This window comes from Diorhabda carinulata, chromosome 4 (assembly GCF_026250575.1).
Source record: "Diorhabda carinulata isolate Delta chromosome 4, icDioCari1.1, whole genome shotgun sequence".
NCBI lineage: Eukaryota > Metazoa > Arthropoda > Insecta > Coleoptera > Chrysomelidae > Diorhabda > Diorhabda carinulata.
The window spans coordinates 9,633,088-9,650,728 of NC_079463.1; the positions used below are offsets into that span (position 1 = coordinate 9,633,088).

The 17,641-nt window shown below is 32.6% G+C and overlaps 3 protein-coding genes across 3 annotated transcripts; 2 read left to right on the forward strand and 1 right to left on the reverse strand.

The window, feature by feature from the left end:
• Positions 1-230: 230 nt before the first annotated feature.
• On the reverse strand, positions 231-3,438 carry LOC130892692 (ESF1 homolog). Its single transcript, XM_057798236.1, has 2 exons — positions 2,308-3,438; positions 231-1,217 (listed from the first exon to the last, which is right to left on the reverse strand). Exons 1-2 carry the CDS (start codon positions 3,297-3,299, stop codon positions 242-244), a joined length of 1,968 nt encoding a protein of 655 aa, XP_057654219.1. The 5' UTR covers positions 3,300-3,438; the 3' UTR covers positions 231-241.
• A 539-nt stretch (positions 3,439-3,977) lies between these two features.
• Positions 3,978-9,222, forward strand: LOC130892693 (supervillin-like). The gene is made up of 3 exons (XM_057798237.1): positions 3,978-4,714; positions 4,768-5,376; positions 8,991-9,222. Exons 1-3 carry the CDS (start codon positions 4,405-4,407, stop codon positions 9,197-9,199), a joined length of 1,128 nt encoding a protein of 375 aa, XP_057654220.1. The 5' UTR covers positions 3,978-4,404; the 3' UTR covers positions 9,200-9,222.
• Positions 9,223-10,679: 1,457 nt separating this feature from the next.
• LOC130892694 (uncharacterized) lies at positions 10,680-16,362 on the forward strand. The gene is made up of 2 exons (XM_057798238.1): positions 10,680-10,998; positions 13,366-16,362. The coding sequence occupies exons 1-2, from the start codon at positions 10,809-10,811 to the stop codon at positions 13,887-13,889; spliced, it is 714 nt and encodes a 237-aa protein (XP_057654221.1). The 5' UTR covers positions 10,680-10,808; the 3' UTR covers positions 13,890-16,362.
• The last annotated feature ends 1,279 nt before the right edge of the window (positions 16,363-17,641 follow it).

The window sequence follows — 17,641 nt, forward strand, 5'->3', positions numbered from 1 at the left end:
TTTCTCACATAAATTTTGAGGTTATGAGTCAATTTGTAAATCTTTTATTACAAACAACTTTGCTACGCGACTTTCCACACGAATTTTATACAACCAAATACAAAATACGACAAAATATTTTTTTATCTGTTATCAAAACAAATCATAGGGCAGAAATTAAACATTCCGGTAACGAAGAATTTAATATCAGAAAAAAATAAATGTGAACAATTTTTAAAAAAAAGTGAACATTTTGCCTATTCTATTTATTCATATATTCATTAGTTTTTCTTTTAACAGATTTGACTAAATAGTTCAGTTCCGCATTCTTTTTTTGTTTGGGTTTTGGAATTTCACTGTTTTGAATTTCACTTCTTCTTTTTAATTTTTCATTTACTAATGCCTCTATACCCTTTGTTTTCTTGAAATGAGGATCTGTTGGATCTATACTAAAATGATGACTTGTGTATAATGCAGAAAATCTTTCATCGTTAACATTAATTTCAAAGTTATCTCTTTTTTCTTCATCTTCAATATCTTTATTCTTTCGCTTCTTTTTTCTTTTAGTGTCATCATCATTTTTCTGAATGTTTTTTAACGAGAAATGATTCTGATTGTCCTCATTTAGAAGTAATAATTCCAATTCTCCTTGATTCTGTTCATTATCATTATCAGATGCATATTTTTCTTTTTGCTTTTTGCTCTTTGTTTTTTTGAATTCTGAATTATTGAATTCTTCGGCAAAGTATGGATCATTAATATCAATGTCTGAAGGTACATCTGATTCATTATTTTCCTCTTGTTTCCTTTTCTTCTTTTTCTCTTTTCGTTTTTCTTTCTTTTTGTCTAGATACTGTTCGAATGGTGTTTTTTCCTCACTTTGCTTTTCTTTAATCAATTTCTCAGTTTTCTCTTTCAAATCAATACCCCATGATATCTCCATTTCCAAATCTTTTTGGCTTTTAGTAGTTTCTGCATTTTCTATATCTTGTAATAATGCTTTGTATTTTTCTATTACATCTTTGTTTCCTTCCTCCTTTTCTTCAATCTCTTCGTTTTCTTCTGAGTCACTGATTTCTTCTCCACTACTGCTAGCCAAAAAATGTTGTAAATCTTCCTGTGATAGTTCATCTAATTTACCTGAATTCAATTTTTGAGTAACTTCTATTCTACCTGGATCAGTCTCGTCCCAAGTTAGAGCAACTTTAGCTTGCTGAAGAGCTGTATTCGTGAAAAATCTGAAAAAATCAAAATGATTTAAAGAAAATGAAGTTTACCAATCTGACAGCAGCAAAAAGACATTTATTGTTCACATATTCAATAAACTATAAACATGAGAAAAAGATACAGTTGAAAGGGAATAAAAATTATTTCATTAAATCAGGTAATAAAAATAAACAAAACATGTTGCAGATCAGCCACTGAACATGAATTTGAGCATTTTTTAGCCAAAGTCTGGCACTTTACTAATTTTCAATCTATATCTCAGAACAAAAGAGTTGTATTGATAACACTATAGTATACAAAATTTCTTAACTTTTTTTGTGAGACTATTTGTTTTGCCGCTAAAGCGCCCTGAAAAATGGCCATACTTCCATATCTGGTGAGATTCAAGCTTTTCGCGCTCTTGCTGTGATACTAAACTGTTATAACAACAAAAGAAAATTGATTTCCATAATCATAGCCAAATTACACTCTCAGATAATGACATGAAAACGAGCCACAAAAGTTGCGGACAGTGTCATTGTGAAGGTAACCATGTTTTTGGCTGAATATGCTGAGACTGTGGTGGTAGTTCGAGATGACATCAACCACTTGGTCATCCTCGCGTGTATTTGCAAACGAGAAACCGTATTCTTTCTTAAGACAGGACGCAAGAGCATTCCTCCAACCACCTACTCTCCTACCCACGCTCTGGAAGATAAAACCATGTTTCTTCACACAATGAGGGGGTGTGACACGACTCCGGCACCATACAACCAAGGGAAATTGTTGTTTGTGAAAACCCCCACCTTGCTGATGTAGCAGCAGGGTGAGACTCCTGGACAACATGTACAGGTACACAGGAATGACTGAAACATCAATAAACCAAGACGTCATCAGCAGCTGCAGCTACATAACACAGTTGTTAGGTGTATCACTAGGTGCAGAAATGGCTGGTGGTTGAGAAAAATTGTGAAGATTGGAACTTGAAACAAGCTTCAAATTGCCTCTCTACAAGCCCCTTGTCCCCCATCTAATTAATTTATTACTTTCTTTTCATAGTAATATTTATCAGTATCAGTATTTATACATTTAAAATATAGTAGTTCAACATCAAATACTTGCCTTGGTTGATATTTATTAGATTCTGGTAATCTATCACAAAATTCTTTTGGTTCATCATCAAAATCCATGTCCTCTGGTACAAACCTTAAATCCAGTTTAATAGCACTTGATTCATATTCCATTCCATCACATTCTGTATAAATTTTATTAGCAGAGTTAATACTATCAAATGAGATGATAGCATAATAATATTTTAGCCTATTAAGTTGGTACTGTCTAAGCTTCTCCATATGGTAGTTTGCACCTTCCTCATCATCTTCATCGTTATTTTCTTTGTCTATGGATTTTGATTCTACTAATTCTATAGGACCTTTAACTTCCTCTTCTTTCATTCTAGTTTTCCCAAACTCTGAAGGGTAAATGGCAACAGACTTGACTGCTCCTCCTGGAGGTAAGAAGGAATTGAAAAGTACTAACAAATCTACAGCTCTAATTCTATCCCAATCCATATTACAAGCTGCTAATCTAGTAGTTGGTTCTTCAGTACATTCTGCTTCTGCATCTAATTCACCCCATTTGTGGTCTATATTTTCACTTTCTGATAATTCCTCCTCTGAATCTTCATCATCAGAAGAGCTTTCTGAGAATAAGTTTGACTCTCCTCTAGCATAATCTACACTTAGATCTTGAAGTTTCTTTTTTACACTATCTGTAAGCATTTTATCAGACACATGTTTTGAATCTAAATCTTCTTGATCCCCATCTTTTAAAGGTTTAACGTATTTACCAGCTTCTTTTAAGTCGGTTTCCTCAATATCTGATTCAATGTCTGTACTTTCGGATTCAGAACTCAATTCATAATAACGTTTTAAATCCTCATTTGATGTGTGATTAACTGGTCTGCCTCTCTTGTCAATGGTATATTTCACTTTAAATTTTTTATCCTTAAACATAGATTCAAATCTTTTATCTATTTTCACTTTTCTCTCTTTCTTAGGAATTCGACGAAATTTTGGATCAGTTTTAATATGAGAAAATCGTTTATCCTCCATTTTAAAATTTAAGCTTTTAGAACAAATAATAACTGATTAATTAACTTATAAGTTTTTAGTACTTTGCAGTTGAATAATTTTATGTTTAAATTCAATTTTTAACTTGAATCCACTAAGACCATGCCTTTCATCTTCTTTTCTGAAAATCATCAAATTTAATATTTTAGACCAACAGCCACATAATATTGGGTACAATCCGTTCTTAATAACAGTGGGGTTACTTTGTTTGTCTATGATGAGTTCTCATAAGCAGCGTTAATTGGTAGGTTACTAAGGTTCGCGGTTTTTATACTTTTTGGCATTTCAACATAAAAATATCTAATCGGTATTAAACTGGTGTAAAATAGGGGTAATTCATTCAATAACAAATATTGAACAATATAATATATATACTTTATAAATATCATAGAAAAATTGAAGTTCGAAGAAAGTAATAGAAATCAAAGATTTTTGTGGATGATGTACATTTGAAATTTTCACCAAAAATTGTAGGCAAAGTTCTAAAACTGATCAAACACTTGTTCTGGGTAGGATCCGCAATTAGCTGATAGGTCACAGAATATTCTTTATACAATGGTATTACATATATGGTAAGTACTTTTGAAGCATTCTTGTGACGAATCATCAAATATTTTACTAACGCCGCAGAATATATTCTGATTTTAGTTTAATGTAAATCAATTAAGCACTCCACTAAAAAATTCAATAACTTACAAATTTTAACATAACCTCTTAAAGTTTCCGGTTTTTTTCTGTTTTGCCATTTCTTAATATTTATTTCAGCGCTCAAAACGCCTCAGAATCCATTCCACTTGGATTTAAAATTATAACGTTCTGGACATGTGGAACGGAAAAGATCGTAGTTGTCGTGAGTGCTTAGTGGAATGCACCCTATTGATCAAAGATTATATACTGGGTTATGTTTTGCGTGTATATAATCCAAACATTTTATATTCGACATATGATATAATCTTTGATGTTTTGTAATACAAATAATAATAATGATGTATGGTTAAATTTATTTCGTAATTCATTTAATTATTTTACAATATCGTATGTATTTGTTTGCTATATGAAATTGATTTGATATTACTATAATCTAAATATGAAACCTTGTGATGTTATAGAATTACAGAAAAGCAGAAGGAAAGATGCATCCTTTGTTATAGATTACATAAATGTCGGACGAGGATTTTTGAAAAATCCTCCAAATACAGATAATCAATTTACAATTAATAAATCCGAGTTTGTTGTATGGAGAATTATTGAAAATGAATTTTTAGCAATTGACAATGCAGTTTTTCACAATGCAGAAACAAATCTTATACGATGGACGTTTGAACATAAAGATGAAAAGGACGAGTTTAAAGAATCAACAATATTTTTCTTTTGGAAGGGTTCAAAAGCAGTTAAAAGTAAATGTTATATTCATGTTTATAACAAATACATATACCTATTTGAATTTTAGGTGGTTCTCCTTTACCCCCAAATTTTGATAATGATAAATCTATTGTTCATCGTATAATTCAATGGAGTGAACCAGCGATTTTTTTTCAAATTTTCCCAAAGCCTATTGTGGTATTTGATGGAAAATATTCTGATTTTAATCCCAATGTTGAACATATGTTTATTGTTCGTGGTGAACTGAAAGAAGAAATACATTTGTATGAATTACCTTTTATAAAAAAAAATTTAAGGAGCAGAGCCATTTTTATTATAATAGATCCTCAAAAACGCACAATATTTATTTGGAAAGGCTTGAGAATAATGAAAGAGCAAGAGATTACATTGAAAGAATCAAATGTATTGGAAACGTTAAAAGAATATGTAAATCATTGGAAAAGTTTCGAATGCTTACAAATCAGGGAACACGAAGAAGATGATATATTCATAGGAGATATCAGTACATACTGGCATTATGAAAAAAACTGTAATTATTCTCCCAGATTATTTTTTCTTAATTCTATAACAGGGAAATTCTTAGCCACGGAAGTAGAATATTCTCTTGGTAGTAAAAATCATGTAGCACCTTTCCCATTTTTACAGTCACATTTATTTATGACAGATATTCAACCAGGTGAGTGTCATTAATCATCAATTTTATTCATTAAAAACAAAATGAATTAAAACCTGCAAAATATGTCTTTTTGAAAAATTTGAAAAACTTCTATTTCTTCTTCTTGTGGTGTCTAACTGTGATGGATGTTAGTGATCATCATTGTAATATTTATTTTGTCAGCAGCAATGCAATAAAGTTGAGGGGAGGTTTTATTGAATCATCCTCTTGCTGGATCTCTTTTTTTTCTGTTAGACTTCCATATCATGCCAGTAACGAAAGTGGATGGGGTTTGGTGTATAGGTTGGGTTAGAGGTGAGGACTCAATACATGCAACCACTCATTGCATTGATAAAAAAGGGGTGGGTATATAAAAAAAATATTCCACAGCTGTAATTGGACAAGAAAAAGTATTGAAACGAGAAAATCGTTAACGTAGTTATAAATTTTTCTACAACAATAGCAGACGATTGAGCAGGCACATTGTTGTAATGGAACAAAACTTTTCTTAGGCGCAGCATCAAAGTGTTGAGCCATCGTTATCACTTTTTCTGCATAATCAATAAAGATTATAACCAAAACATTCTGTTGGTGACCTTACGAGGGTTGCTACAAATATTTATAATTAGATATGTCTTTATTGTTTTTCAAAATATTCTTCATTAAGATCAATACACTTTTGAAAGCGTTTAAACCGATTGTCAAAGCATTTTTGATCATAAGAAGAAATCAAGGACTGTATGGTGAATGTCCCATCAATTCGATGTTTCTGTTCAAAAAAAATTTTTGCTTGAACTGATGTGTGAGAGCTCGCATTGTCGTGGTGGAGAATGATTCATCTTCTGCCATTGGTTTCCCTGATTTTTCTTCTGGCAAACAAATGCTTGTGTACCATTCAGAATTGACCATTCTACGTGTCAAATTATGGGGTATTAAACGCGAACAAACCTTTTTGACAGCTAAAAGTTCTTGAATGTATGCGAGTGGAACTAATGGTCGCATTAAGAGGACGAAACCGTTTTACAACCATAGCGGAATCGTTCGGTGACACATACGTAATAAACTCAACACTTTCTGGACCCTATATTTCGGAGCTCTTTTAATTTGTGCTAGGTAACGGTATCGGACATGAAACGTGAGAAAAACTGAGACAGAATAAGACCAGAAGGTTGTTTAATCAACTGTGTCCTGTGATCAAAGTTTAAGTTGTAGCCTTTGAAGACAAAAATTATTGCATTCGTGAATCTCCATGATTTATTCGTATAATTTAGTTTTGAATTATAATGTCCATTTGTAAATAACACATTTATCACATTATTTACAGACATACAGGTTACATACGCACTTTACCGTTGCCCGTTGAATCAGAGACACGCATGCGCAGTACGCACTGCTATTGGTTTAAACCACGTCTAAAGTCAAAGAAAATTTTCACGATATTTGACCAAGATAAATATTTCAATTATCTATAATTAACTCAAATAGCACTCTTATGACAACACGTTATAAATACGCTCGCCATTGAAAATGAAAATTGTTTGTATTTCATATTTATGTCAGATTTATAGATCATTCAGCGGATGTAACGCATAGCGCTGCTGATACGTATCGGTAACAGTAATGATCGAGAACATGTTGAACGTGTTTTGTTAGTTAATGACAGATATATTCTCAAAATAGATGCTATTTTGGTGATTTTTCTGAACTTTCCAGTGTTACATTAAATGGTAAAGATGGAGAAACTTAGTCTAGTTCCATTTAAAAGAATTACTACGAGGTGTATTCATCATTCACCATATGTATATAAAAATTGTCATTTACATTCATGCTGTTCCATTTCATTTTTCTTATCTTCATGAACGAATTCAATCATTTTTCTTCTAAGAAAGGTTACAAGTTGTCGCTTGATCACAGAACAAATTAGAAGCCCTCGAAAAAAAAGCGTCCGCTATAGAACGTGTTGAGTTTAACCCCATTAATGTATAATCTTCAAATATTTATTAGGTAATTATGTAAAAATCATCCCCCACCCCCTATCGACTTGGGGTTGTAGGGGGTAATAAAGAAAAGTGTACTGAACACAAAAAAAATTATTCCAGCCTTCGGTCATTCCTTGTTAAAAAAATAGAGAGGGTTAAAGATTAAAAATTTGACATTTTCGGAATTACGTGTGTTCACAAATTATAAATAGTAAAAATAATTGCAACTGCCCTCCCCTGAAAGAAAAAATAAATTAAATAATTTTCATAAACAAAAAATATACATATTTTTCTGCTCTGCAAATATTTTTGTTATCTGTTTTATATATTTTGTTTGTTGATGTGGTGGTTTGGTTTCTTTTATGAACATTTTAAAATCAATTGATAAGCTCTGATAAATGATATTATTCGATAAGATGTCGAAAATGTTTCTTATGATTTATTTAAAAAATCACTTGATATCGCAGAGAAAGTAGGGGTTGAGTTGTCAGTACCACGAGCCACTCAAAAGCAAGTACACAGAAGTAATCCACCATCTGAATCTGCAATTGAATACTGGAAGTGGTCAATAATCATTCCCTATCTTGATTCTTTAACTTCGTCTTTGTATGCTAGATTCTCTGAAGAAAATACAACTGCTTTTGCTTTAACTTGCATGCTCATAATGGCTTCAAAATATTTCAAAAATAATGCATTTTATGAGTTGTTGATGATGATGTTGTTGATGTCTTTGCTACTGTGGAAAGATATCGTTCAGTACCCTACGAAGGGTGAAAACCTGGCTCAGGAGTGCAAAGAGTGATGATGTACTCACTGGATTAGGTTTGATGAGTGTACATCGAAAATTTTTGAAGGAAAATTAGGACTGCATAGTGAAGAAAGTTTTGGATAAATTTAGTTTAAACCCAAGAAAAATGTTATTACTTTAATTTAAGTATAATTAAAATCTCAAAGTTTTGTTTTCATTTGCCTTTTCTTTTTACCTTAAAATTTTACATTTTGAACGACCATGGACCATGACCATAATTTGTCCCCATTTTAAAAATCCTGGCTACGCCCATGGGAATTATGAACAGTATTTATTATTTTATCATATAAAAATGCATATGGGGAAATAGAAAATTCAATAAATATTTTTTTATGGTAAAATAGGGTAAAAAAAGATCACAAGGTGTGGCGGGGGGGGTTGTTAAAAGAGCAAGGAAAGATATATAAATTTAAATATGAGTAGAACCTAACCTAACCTAAAAACAATGAACGACGGCTAATTCCACCTTCCATATATTGTAATTACCTCCCTCTAATACCCCCCGCAACACCAAGTCGATAGAGGGTGGGGGATGATTTTTAGATAATTACCAAGATAAGAATTAATATTTAAAGAAGTTGAAAACTAATACTGTATTTGATATTCGTCGAGTACCCCAGACAGAATATTGAAACCAATTTGTAACTTTAATTTATTATTAAATTCTGAGTTTGCTAATAAATGGTTTTTAAAAACAAAAATTGTCAATTGAGTTATTTAATTATAGCAACCATCAACCAAAAACTTGAGTAGCTAATTTATTCCTCTCATTTGGATCATCCTGTATAATCACAGTACCTCTATAAAGTCATTCTTTCGTTTAAAGTTTGCGTTCATTAACTTTTTAGGTCTATTTTTGTTAGACAATAATAGTGATATTTGGTTAATCTCAAGTGGTCTTACACCTTCTGAAGAATTAAACGCACTAGCTGTGGAGACTGCCGAAAACTATGTTAAAGAAAAGGAAAGGCAGTTTAATATTCGTGTTTCTTTGAAATTTGTTAAATTAGGCGCAGAGCCTATCGAATTTACAAATTTATTTCCTTATTGGAATTGACAAATAAAATATATGTAAATTGATATTAATTTTTATTTACCTTTTACAGTAGAGTTTCGATTATCCGCCATTCCGTGGTATCCGCCGCACTTACGATACTTTTTAAATTAATTAATACAACAAAAATCTTTGAAAATAGTATGCCGATAACTTGCCGCCGTCATTGAGTGTACGTGTCTGCGGGCGTAAGTGACTGTATGTGCTCTGTCGGCGTTTGACTACCACGAGCCGCCCGGCGCCAATTTCTGTAACTGTCAGTAGCTCGTACGATCTCGCTTAGTAAAAAACTGTTTCTTGACGTGAGTGTTCAGTGTGCAGTGAGGTTATTTGTTCATATTCAGTTTTTTATTACAGTTTGGTAAGTGTTTTATTTTGGTCTTGTTGAAAAGTGTGATCATGGATAATAAAAACAGAAAGAAAGTTGTTTTATCAATGCAAGATAATCTTAACGCATTAAAACGATTGGATAAAGGGGAAACATTGCAGAAGATAGCTGATGACTATGGTGTTGGTCGTCGCACTGTTGATGATTGGAAGAAAAAACGATTAGAATTACAAGAATGGTGTTTCTCAGGAGTTACCGAAACGACTTTAAAGACAGAAAAACTATGAAAAAACTAGCGAGGCCTTGCACATATATTGTTACGAAGAAGTCTGCGAAATGGGTCCTTAGTCCGGCCCTGTTCAGCCACAATGGAATTTTGAAATTCAATTTAATTTGTACTACTATTATTATTATTTTCATTGTCAATTTTGTTATTATTGTAATAAATTTTTGTTTGAAATTGAGATCATGAATAATTTTTATTTGTTTTGAACCACTTAATCTTTATTAAATGAATAATTAATTAATTTATAAATTACTTACGTGCTTGCAGACTTTTTGTTTAGAGACAAATTTCTACAACACCGTTCATTTTAGCTCCATAAAAGGTTATTAGTTTTTCAACTAAAAATAATCAGGTAATTTGAAAAAAAATTAAAAAAAGAATTTGCTCCAGTGGCGTAATAAATAGGGGGATAAAAATGACAACTAACCCTGACAGCGCGCCACTGGTTAAATTTTTCCAAAATTTGTTTATGTCAAAATATTACTTTATCAAGGAGCATATTGGTCACCAAATTTGAAAAAAAATTTAGAGGCTTTCTTGATTTATGGCAAATTTTTGATTTTGATTTAAACTTTTGAACACCCTATATCTCAGCAACTAGGCCGCGTATGGGTTCGTATTCCTATATCAAAACGAATCATTTATTGAGATATCTCTGTGATAGAGCGTTGTCGGTCGTATATAGAAACACCCTGTATATGAAACGCCTCGTATAAGCGTGCAGGAAGTAACTCGATGTCTCCCTCTCTTTACCCATCACCGCGATAATCACGCGCGGACAACACAGCGATACGATAACGGTAGGTATGGTCTTGGGTTTTCTCCAATAATCCAGTACGTAAAACCCGTTCTGTATACGTATTATTCACGACGCATCAGCTGTTCAACTACAATTCAAAATTCCCGGTGTGGTTCTTATAAGAATCGACAAAAAATATATTCCGCCATCTTGTTAGTGGAAATGAATACGTTTTAGTTCGACAACGCGCTATCTAAAAATGGAATGCGATTTTGGCAATAGTGATGTGGAATGTTTGATATTAACAATCAAAGATCATCCAGAAATATGGGACTTTGAATCTGAAGATTATAAAGACCGAAACAAAAGGAGAAATGCTTGGGAGGAAGTGTGTAGGGTATTTAAAGAAGAATTTGACGAACTTTCTAAGGCTGAAAAGGACGCTCTGAGTAAGGCGAACTTCACAAATATATTTATGATGATTGTTGAATGTGTAGTAATTAGCATACGATCAGAACTTCCAAGTTTTTGTTTAAATTATTAAATTTATTAAGTATATACAGGGTGAAGACATATTTTCAAATTTTAACATTTCTTTATGACAAGAAATTTAGTATTATTCAAACTGCAATACAGAGTTTCCCAGGACTGCAAAAAATTCGGGAGTGGGTAGATGACGTGAAAATATTGCTGTGGAATAAAAAAAATCTTTTTCATATGACATATGAGTTATAAGCTTTCAAAATTGCGAAATCGGAACTTATTTTTAACTATATTTTCTAATTTATACATTCGAACAGACAGAGGCGGCTCATGCCCAATAGTTAACAATTCATAACATAACAGAGACAACCTGTACAATATACAAGGTAGTAAAAATGAATTTTTCAATCTATTTTTTAACAAAAAGGTGCTCTTTGTTTAACTTTAACGGATAAAATTTATAATTTAAGAGATATGTAGATTTTTAGATCGTTGTACTTATATACCAAAGAAACCATTCGACATAAAGAGACTTTCTAAAGGAAATTATCATAAATTATAATTATTGATTGAAAATAGTTACAGAAGACATTAAAACACTATCAAACATTTCTAATTGAACCGCATACTGTCAAACATCGTGTTACTTACATGAGGAAAATATTGAAATGTAGAAACAATTAGTTGGTTAGCCAAGCTTTTAAGATATCCTTAAAAAATGAATCCATTGTATTTAGTTCAGGGGAACGTAGGGGCCATGCAAATGCACCTCCTCGACCAATCCACCTATTAGGAAAAATGTTAATAAGATGATTTTTTACATAATTTTTGAAGTGGGGTGGGGCTCCATCCATATCTCTGCGAATGTTTAGAGGAATATCTTTTAACTTGGGTGGGAAATCAGCAAACAGTTATTTTTTTGTTTATCTAGAAACTGACGAGCGTGGGCCAGTCTTGCTGGATAATCCTCTACTTCCACGGTATGCACTGCATGTAATGCATTTTGCTTTGAAGCAGCTGTTCGTATATTTCGTTTTTTTTGGTAGGACACTATCATTTTAGCTGCGATCAACCCTAAAAAAAGTTCTACAGTCGGGCATAATTCTGCCTGAAAAGCGTTCAAAAACTTGGAAGAGATTAATTATTATTTTTCATTTAGTAGGCTACTGTCAAATAAGGTACTACGTGATATTCAATTAAAAATTGTGAGGGACTTAATTTGTTAATTTCTTTCAAGTTTTTTCAATAGCATTCAGATAGTAGTGTAGAATTATTTATTCCGTCAAACACACATGTTCGAATATATAATTTAGAAAATATATTTAAATATAAGTTTTGATTTCGCAGCTTTGAATGCCTATAACTATAATTTTTTTATATAGGATTTTTTTATATATGTATAGGATTTGATTTTGAAAAAAACCACAAAAAATTTGAAAAAATTGATGAAATCTTTATTAGAATCGATAGAACTATCAGTATAATTTAATGTTTTAAGATAATTTCATGCAAATGTTGGCCGCGGCTCCACTTTAGATAACCCATGGGCAAAGTCAAATTTTAGCACACTCTCCAACATATCGGCCGGTATTTCTCGAATAAATGCTTCAATATTGGCTTCCAGTGCGTCAATCGTTGCTGGTTTATCTCTGTAGATATTAGCCTTAACATAGCTTCATAAGAAATAGTCCAAAGGCGTTAAATCACACGATCTAGGTGGCCAATTGACGGGCCCCAAATGTGAGATGAACTGTTCACCGAATACGGCTCTCAATTTTGCCATTATTTCACCATGTGGCACCGTCTTGCTGAAACCACATGTCAGGCATGTCCAATTCTTCCATTTTGGGCGTCAATCATCACACGGTAGCGCTCGCTATTTACAGTAACGTTCCGGACAATAAGCCACATCAAACAGTGAACTTTTTGGAATGCATTGGTAGCTATTGCAATTCTTCTGGCTGGTATTCACTCCAGATGCGGAAATTTTCCTTGTTGGCGTATCCATTCAACCAAATATGATCTTTTTCGCTGAACACAATTTTTTGCAAGCGTTGTGGGAGATCGTGTTACTTCAATTCTTGCACCAGCCGCATCTTATCAGGTTTTACAACCAAATCGCAAAATTTTCCACGTAATGGAGTAACAGAGGCCCAATTGCTGCGAACGGCGGCGAATCGACATTTCACGGTCATCAGTAACACCGGCGGATACAGCCGCAATATTTTCTTCTGTTCTCACTGAACGTTTGCGTGTTAGTGGTTTAATGTCCAATAGTGTAAACTTATTTTATTATTATATAAATTTAATTGTATTATTATTTTTTGTTTCAGTTCGACAGTTTATCAGAAAATGGAAAAATCTTAAAGATGCCTTCATGAAAGCCATCAGGCGAAATCAAAGAACTGGTAGAAAGGAGGTACACCGTAAATATTTATACGGAAAACAAATGAATTTTCTTCTTGAAAAAGTACGGAATGATCATCAAAGCAAGGAACTACCAAAAAATCGAATTAATAAATCCATTAATAGCAAACGTCAGAATTTCCACAAAAGAGAAAATGTTATCAGGAAGATTGATAAAGAGGATTCAAGCGTAGAATACGTAGCTGTACCAATGGACATTCCAAAACACCAAGAAATCGATGAAGACACGTCATTTTTCAATTCCATACTACCGATGGTAAAACAATTCAATGCAGATCAAAAGTTAGATTTTAGATCGGAGGTTTTAAACGTAATAAAAAATATGAGAAGAATGTCACAAATGGTGAATAGTCAAGAACATAATTGTTCTACAAGCACGACTTCATTTTACGAGGAGAGTCTAGATATTAAGGAAGATTTAACACAATAGACTTAATATTTCTTAAAGTGATAAAAGTGGTCAGATCGAACAAGATTACTGATTTGTTCGATTATTTTCGACTACCAGAAAGAGATTAATCTTCAAAATCTTCTCGGCCATCTTGAAAACCATTCAAAAACACTACAAACTTTCATTGATTTAAGAAATTATAAGTTTTAGTTGCAGTTTTTCTAAGATTCATATGAAATTTAACAACAATTCGTTGCTGTATTTTTACGTCGATCATTTTTACGGCGAAACAAAAAAATAGCCCCTATAAAACCGAAGGCACCAGCTACACTGGTTTGTCTACAGACACGAGATATCGTATTCGAAACAGTAGAGGCTTCAGGCTAAACAGCTGATAGTCGTTAACCTCAGAAGCATGTGTAACTAATAAAGATGAATTTTTCCAAAATAACTGTACAAAATGTAATATATACAGGGCAGACAAATAATAAGTATAACTTTATATTACTAATTTTAAACACGTTGTATACTTCATTATTATATATAAAATATCGCATTGGAATTGGTAATAATCGGATTTCAGCATTTTCTCTTCTTCTCAGCTTTTTTTTGAAAAAAAATTCTACGTAAATAATCATTGGTCTAATGAACGTTTTTTCCTGATGTAAGAATGAAATTTAAAAATGTACCGTGTAGTATTGAAACATCTCTTCATTTATTATCGGTCGCAGTTAAAATCAACCCCAATTTTAATCTGGGTCCCACCATATGGCGTATTGTTCTCGACGGAATGTAGAATTATTGTCCTCGTATACTCTATGATCGTCGTATGTCCAATGATCGTTCTGCTGCGTAAATCAGGCAGTGATTGTTTTTCCTGAGAGACGTAAATGGTGATTTAATAACAGGGAGCTTCGATAGCTTTGAATTAAAGGACCATTTAATCAATACGAGTCGAAAAAAGGCCTTTACACAAGAACTGCATACAATATTTTATCTACTAGTGGAAATTCGATCAAAATGCAGAAGTTTAATGGTAATTTTCTTCACGAACTAGTATGAGACTATTATACGTATCATTATATATTATACTATTATACGTAAATTTATCATTAATTTCAAGTGCAATAATTATTTATTCACAATTTATTAATAAGCTACCGCCAACAACGGCCATTATCGTACATGTACATATTGTATTTAACATTTTTTGCAAATAGTTTTAAATCAAAACAAAAACGTGTACGTATTTGATAAATATACGTGTTTGACTATTGTGAAAGGTAAGTCAAATAATGAGCAATTAAGTCACTGTTTGTCACCAAAAGTATTTTAACTTGATTTGTGTATAGGTTATATATACAGTGAGCAATGCAAGCAAGACGCAAAGGGATCAATTTGAGCCGTCGAACAATCAAATCTAGAGATCACTAGTTTGTTCTTGGTATTTGCACTGGCAGAACTAGTTAAGGAAGTGTAGACTAAAGCTTTCTTTGTAGCATAAGCAGCACTAGTGTCGCTGTTCTTAGTAGCAGTACAAGAGAACTAGTTCAATGTACTGCTCGCACTGGGTCTAGAGTCAGTTCAGCAAGTGGAGTGCAATCAGTGTAATCTGGAAACGGTGGCACTACATCTTCGTCATCGGACGAATGTAAAATATCAAAAAGTAATATAGTTAATACTACAATGGCTAAATCACATCAAATAACCTCAAATACAACAATCAACAAATGCTCTCTAACCTACTCTGCACTAAATCGTTCTTTGTATCCGATCGAACTAATTCTATACACTCATGAACTGGCCTACACTGGTCCAGTTCCAGTGCAGCTACCAAGAACAAACCTCACGAAGATCGGGCGAACAAATCCAACAAAACAATGCTGATGTACGTGTGAGCACGGCACATTTATGTGAATAATAATCGCAAGGGGCACGAGGTGAACGAAATCAACTTAGACAATTAGAACGAAGGTAAACGCGCAGATTCATAGTCAACAGACGTAAAGAAATTGACCAACAACGTCAACAAGTTCTTCGAGCATTTACATCAGATTTATTTCTTCGACTAGCATTCCAGTATGACCCCGATGTTGGATATTTATTGGACAACTATATGTGGCATTTACTCGCATATTTAATACTAAAAATATGAATAATTATTTTTGATGTTTAGATAGCTATGAAGATTCTTAATTTGAAATATTTTCGTTTCTTTAATAAAGAATACTTTATTAACCTTAAATAAAGCATACTTCCATTGTCTACAACGCTTTCGATTATAAGTGATATTCATTTGTAGAAAATCTGACATACTAGTCAGTGGCGGCGCAAGACCTTAACTTATGTAGACAAGGTACACATCGCGGGACCATCTGATGGTGCAAGAAGGAGGGAATATAAAATAAACAATCACTTGAAATTAAACAGTTTTTTATTCATTAAGAAATTTTTACTTATACTTCTTTGGAATATTAAACAAAAATAAAAAAAAAAGAAATAATTAAAGAAACTTTTGATTTTACTCAACTCCTTAATGATTGGTTCGTAATTTATCTTAGATGCTATATCTGCTTCACTAGATAAAACTGCCAAAGCTGAAAGTCTTTCTTGACCCTTAGTATTTCATAGATGATTTTTAATCAGTATTAATTTTGAATAGCTCCCTTCAGCGGAAGTAGTACTTAAAGGTTATTGTTAACAAAATTCTAATGACAATGTTAATATTTGGGTAAATTTCTTTCAAATCGTTCTCTATGATATATTGGAGCAGATGTTTCACGTCTTTAATGGTGTTGGGTGAATTTGGGATCATATTTTGTAACTCTTCATACAACGAATAAGGTTGGAAGTCACTGCTCTCACCTACTTGCAGGACTGTGTGTAAATCCTGACAGGTTTGCAGTATCTCCTCTTTTGGAATTTTCAAAATGTTAATTTAAAGACATAAATTTCGATTTTATGTTACTTATCACATAATTAATCATGGTGTTAAAATCTCTGATCATACCGGCTTTTAACAGTCTCTATAGATTGATCACTGCCTTCATTATCAAACATACTTTTCTTTTTAGCTACTCTACTGCTTTTCTCAACAAACTGACGAACTGCATTTTTTGAATCCAGTTTGTCGGTATGCTTTGATCCAGTTACAAAATGTACCCAAATGTTCAAGAGTAATGCTTAAATGGATTTGTACAGATTGCCATAATTTGCTTATGGTATTGACACGCGCTAATAACTCATACTATATATGTAATGATATGATAAATTCCAAACTAAACATTTCGTTTAAAACGTAATCGCAATCACTGAATGTGTCCGATTGTTCCGTTTGGCATTTAAAGTTTTCTATGCATTCAACATCATCAAATTGCAATAATACAGCCTTCACGGCCTGAATTCTGCTTTCCCACCTTGTGTCCGATAAAGGCTTCATAGTCATATCTTGAATTTGTCTTTGATTATTTTCCAGCGTTTGTTGGAACTTGAAAATAGCAAAAAAATCTTCTGAATAAAACCAAAAAATGATTTTGCTGCCACAGTAGAATTAGCCGCGTCTACCAACAACAGTTTCCAGGTACGACAACCGCAAGGTGTGAAAAATGATGATAAATTATATATTATAAAAAATTTTCGTTCATTATAAACAATTAATAAAATCAAATTTCAAAAACATTCTATCAGTTTAAAAGTGGTCTCAGTATTATTACTTTATTAGCTTGATAAATACTTTCTCAAAATCGACTGGCGGGAGCAAGAAATAGAACAAGAGGTATTTAAAGCCAGTG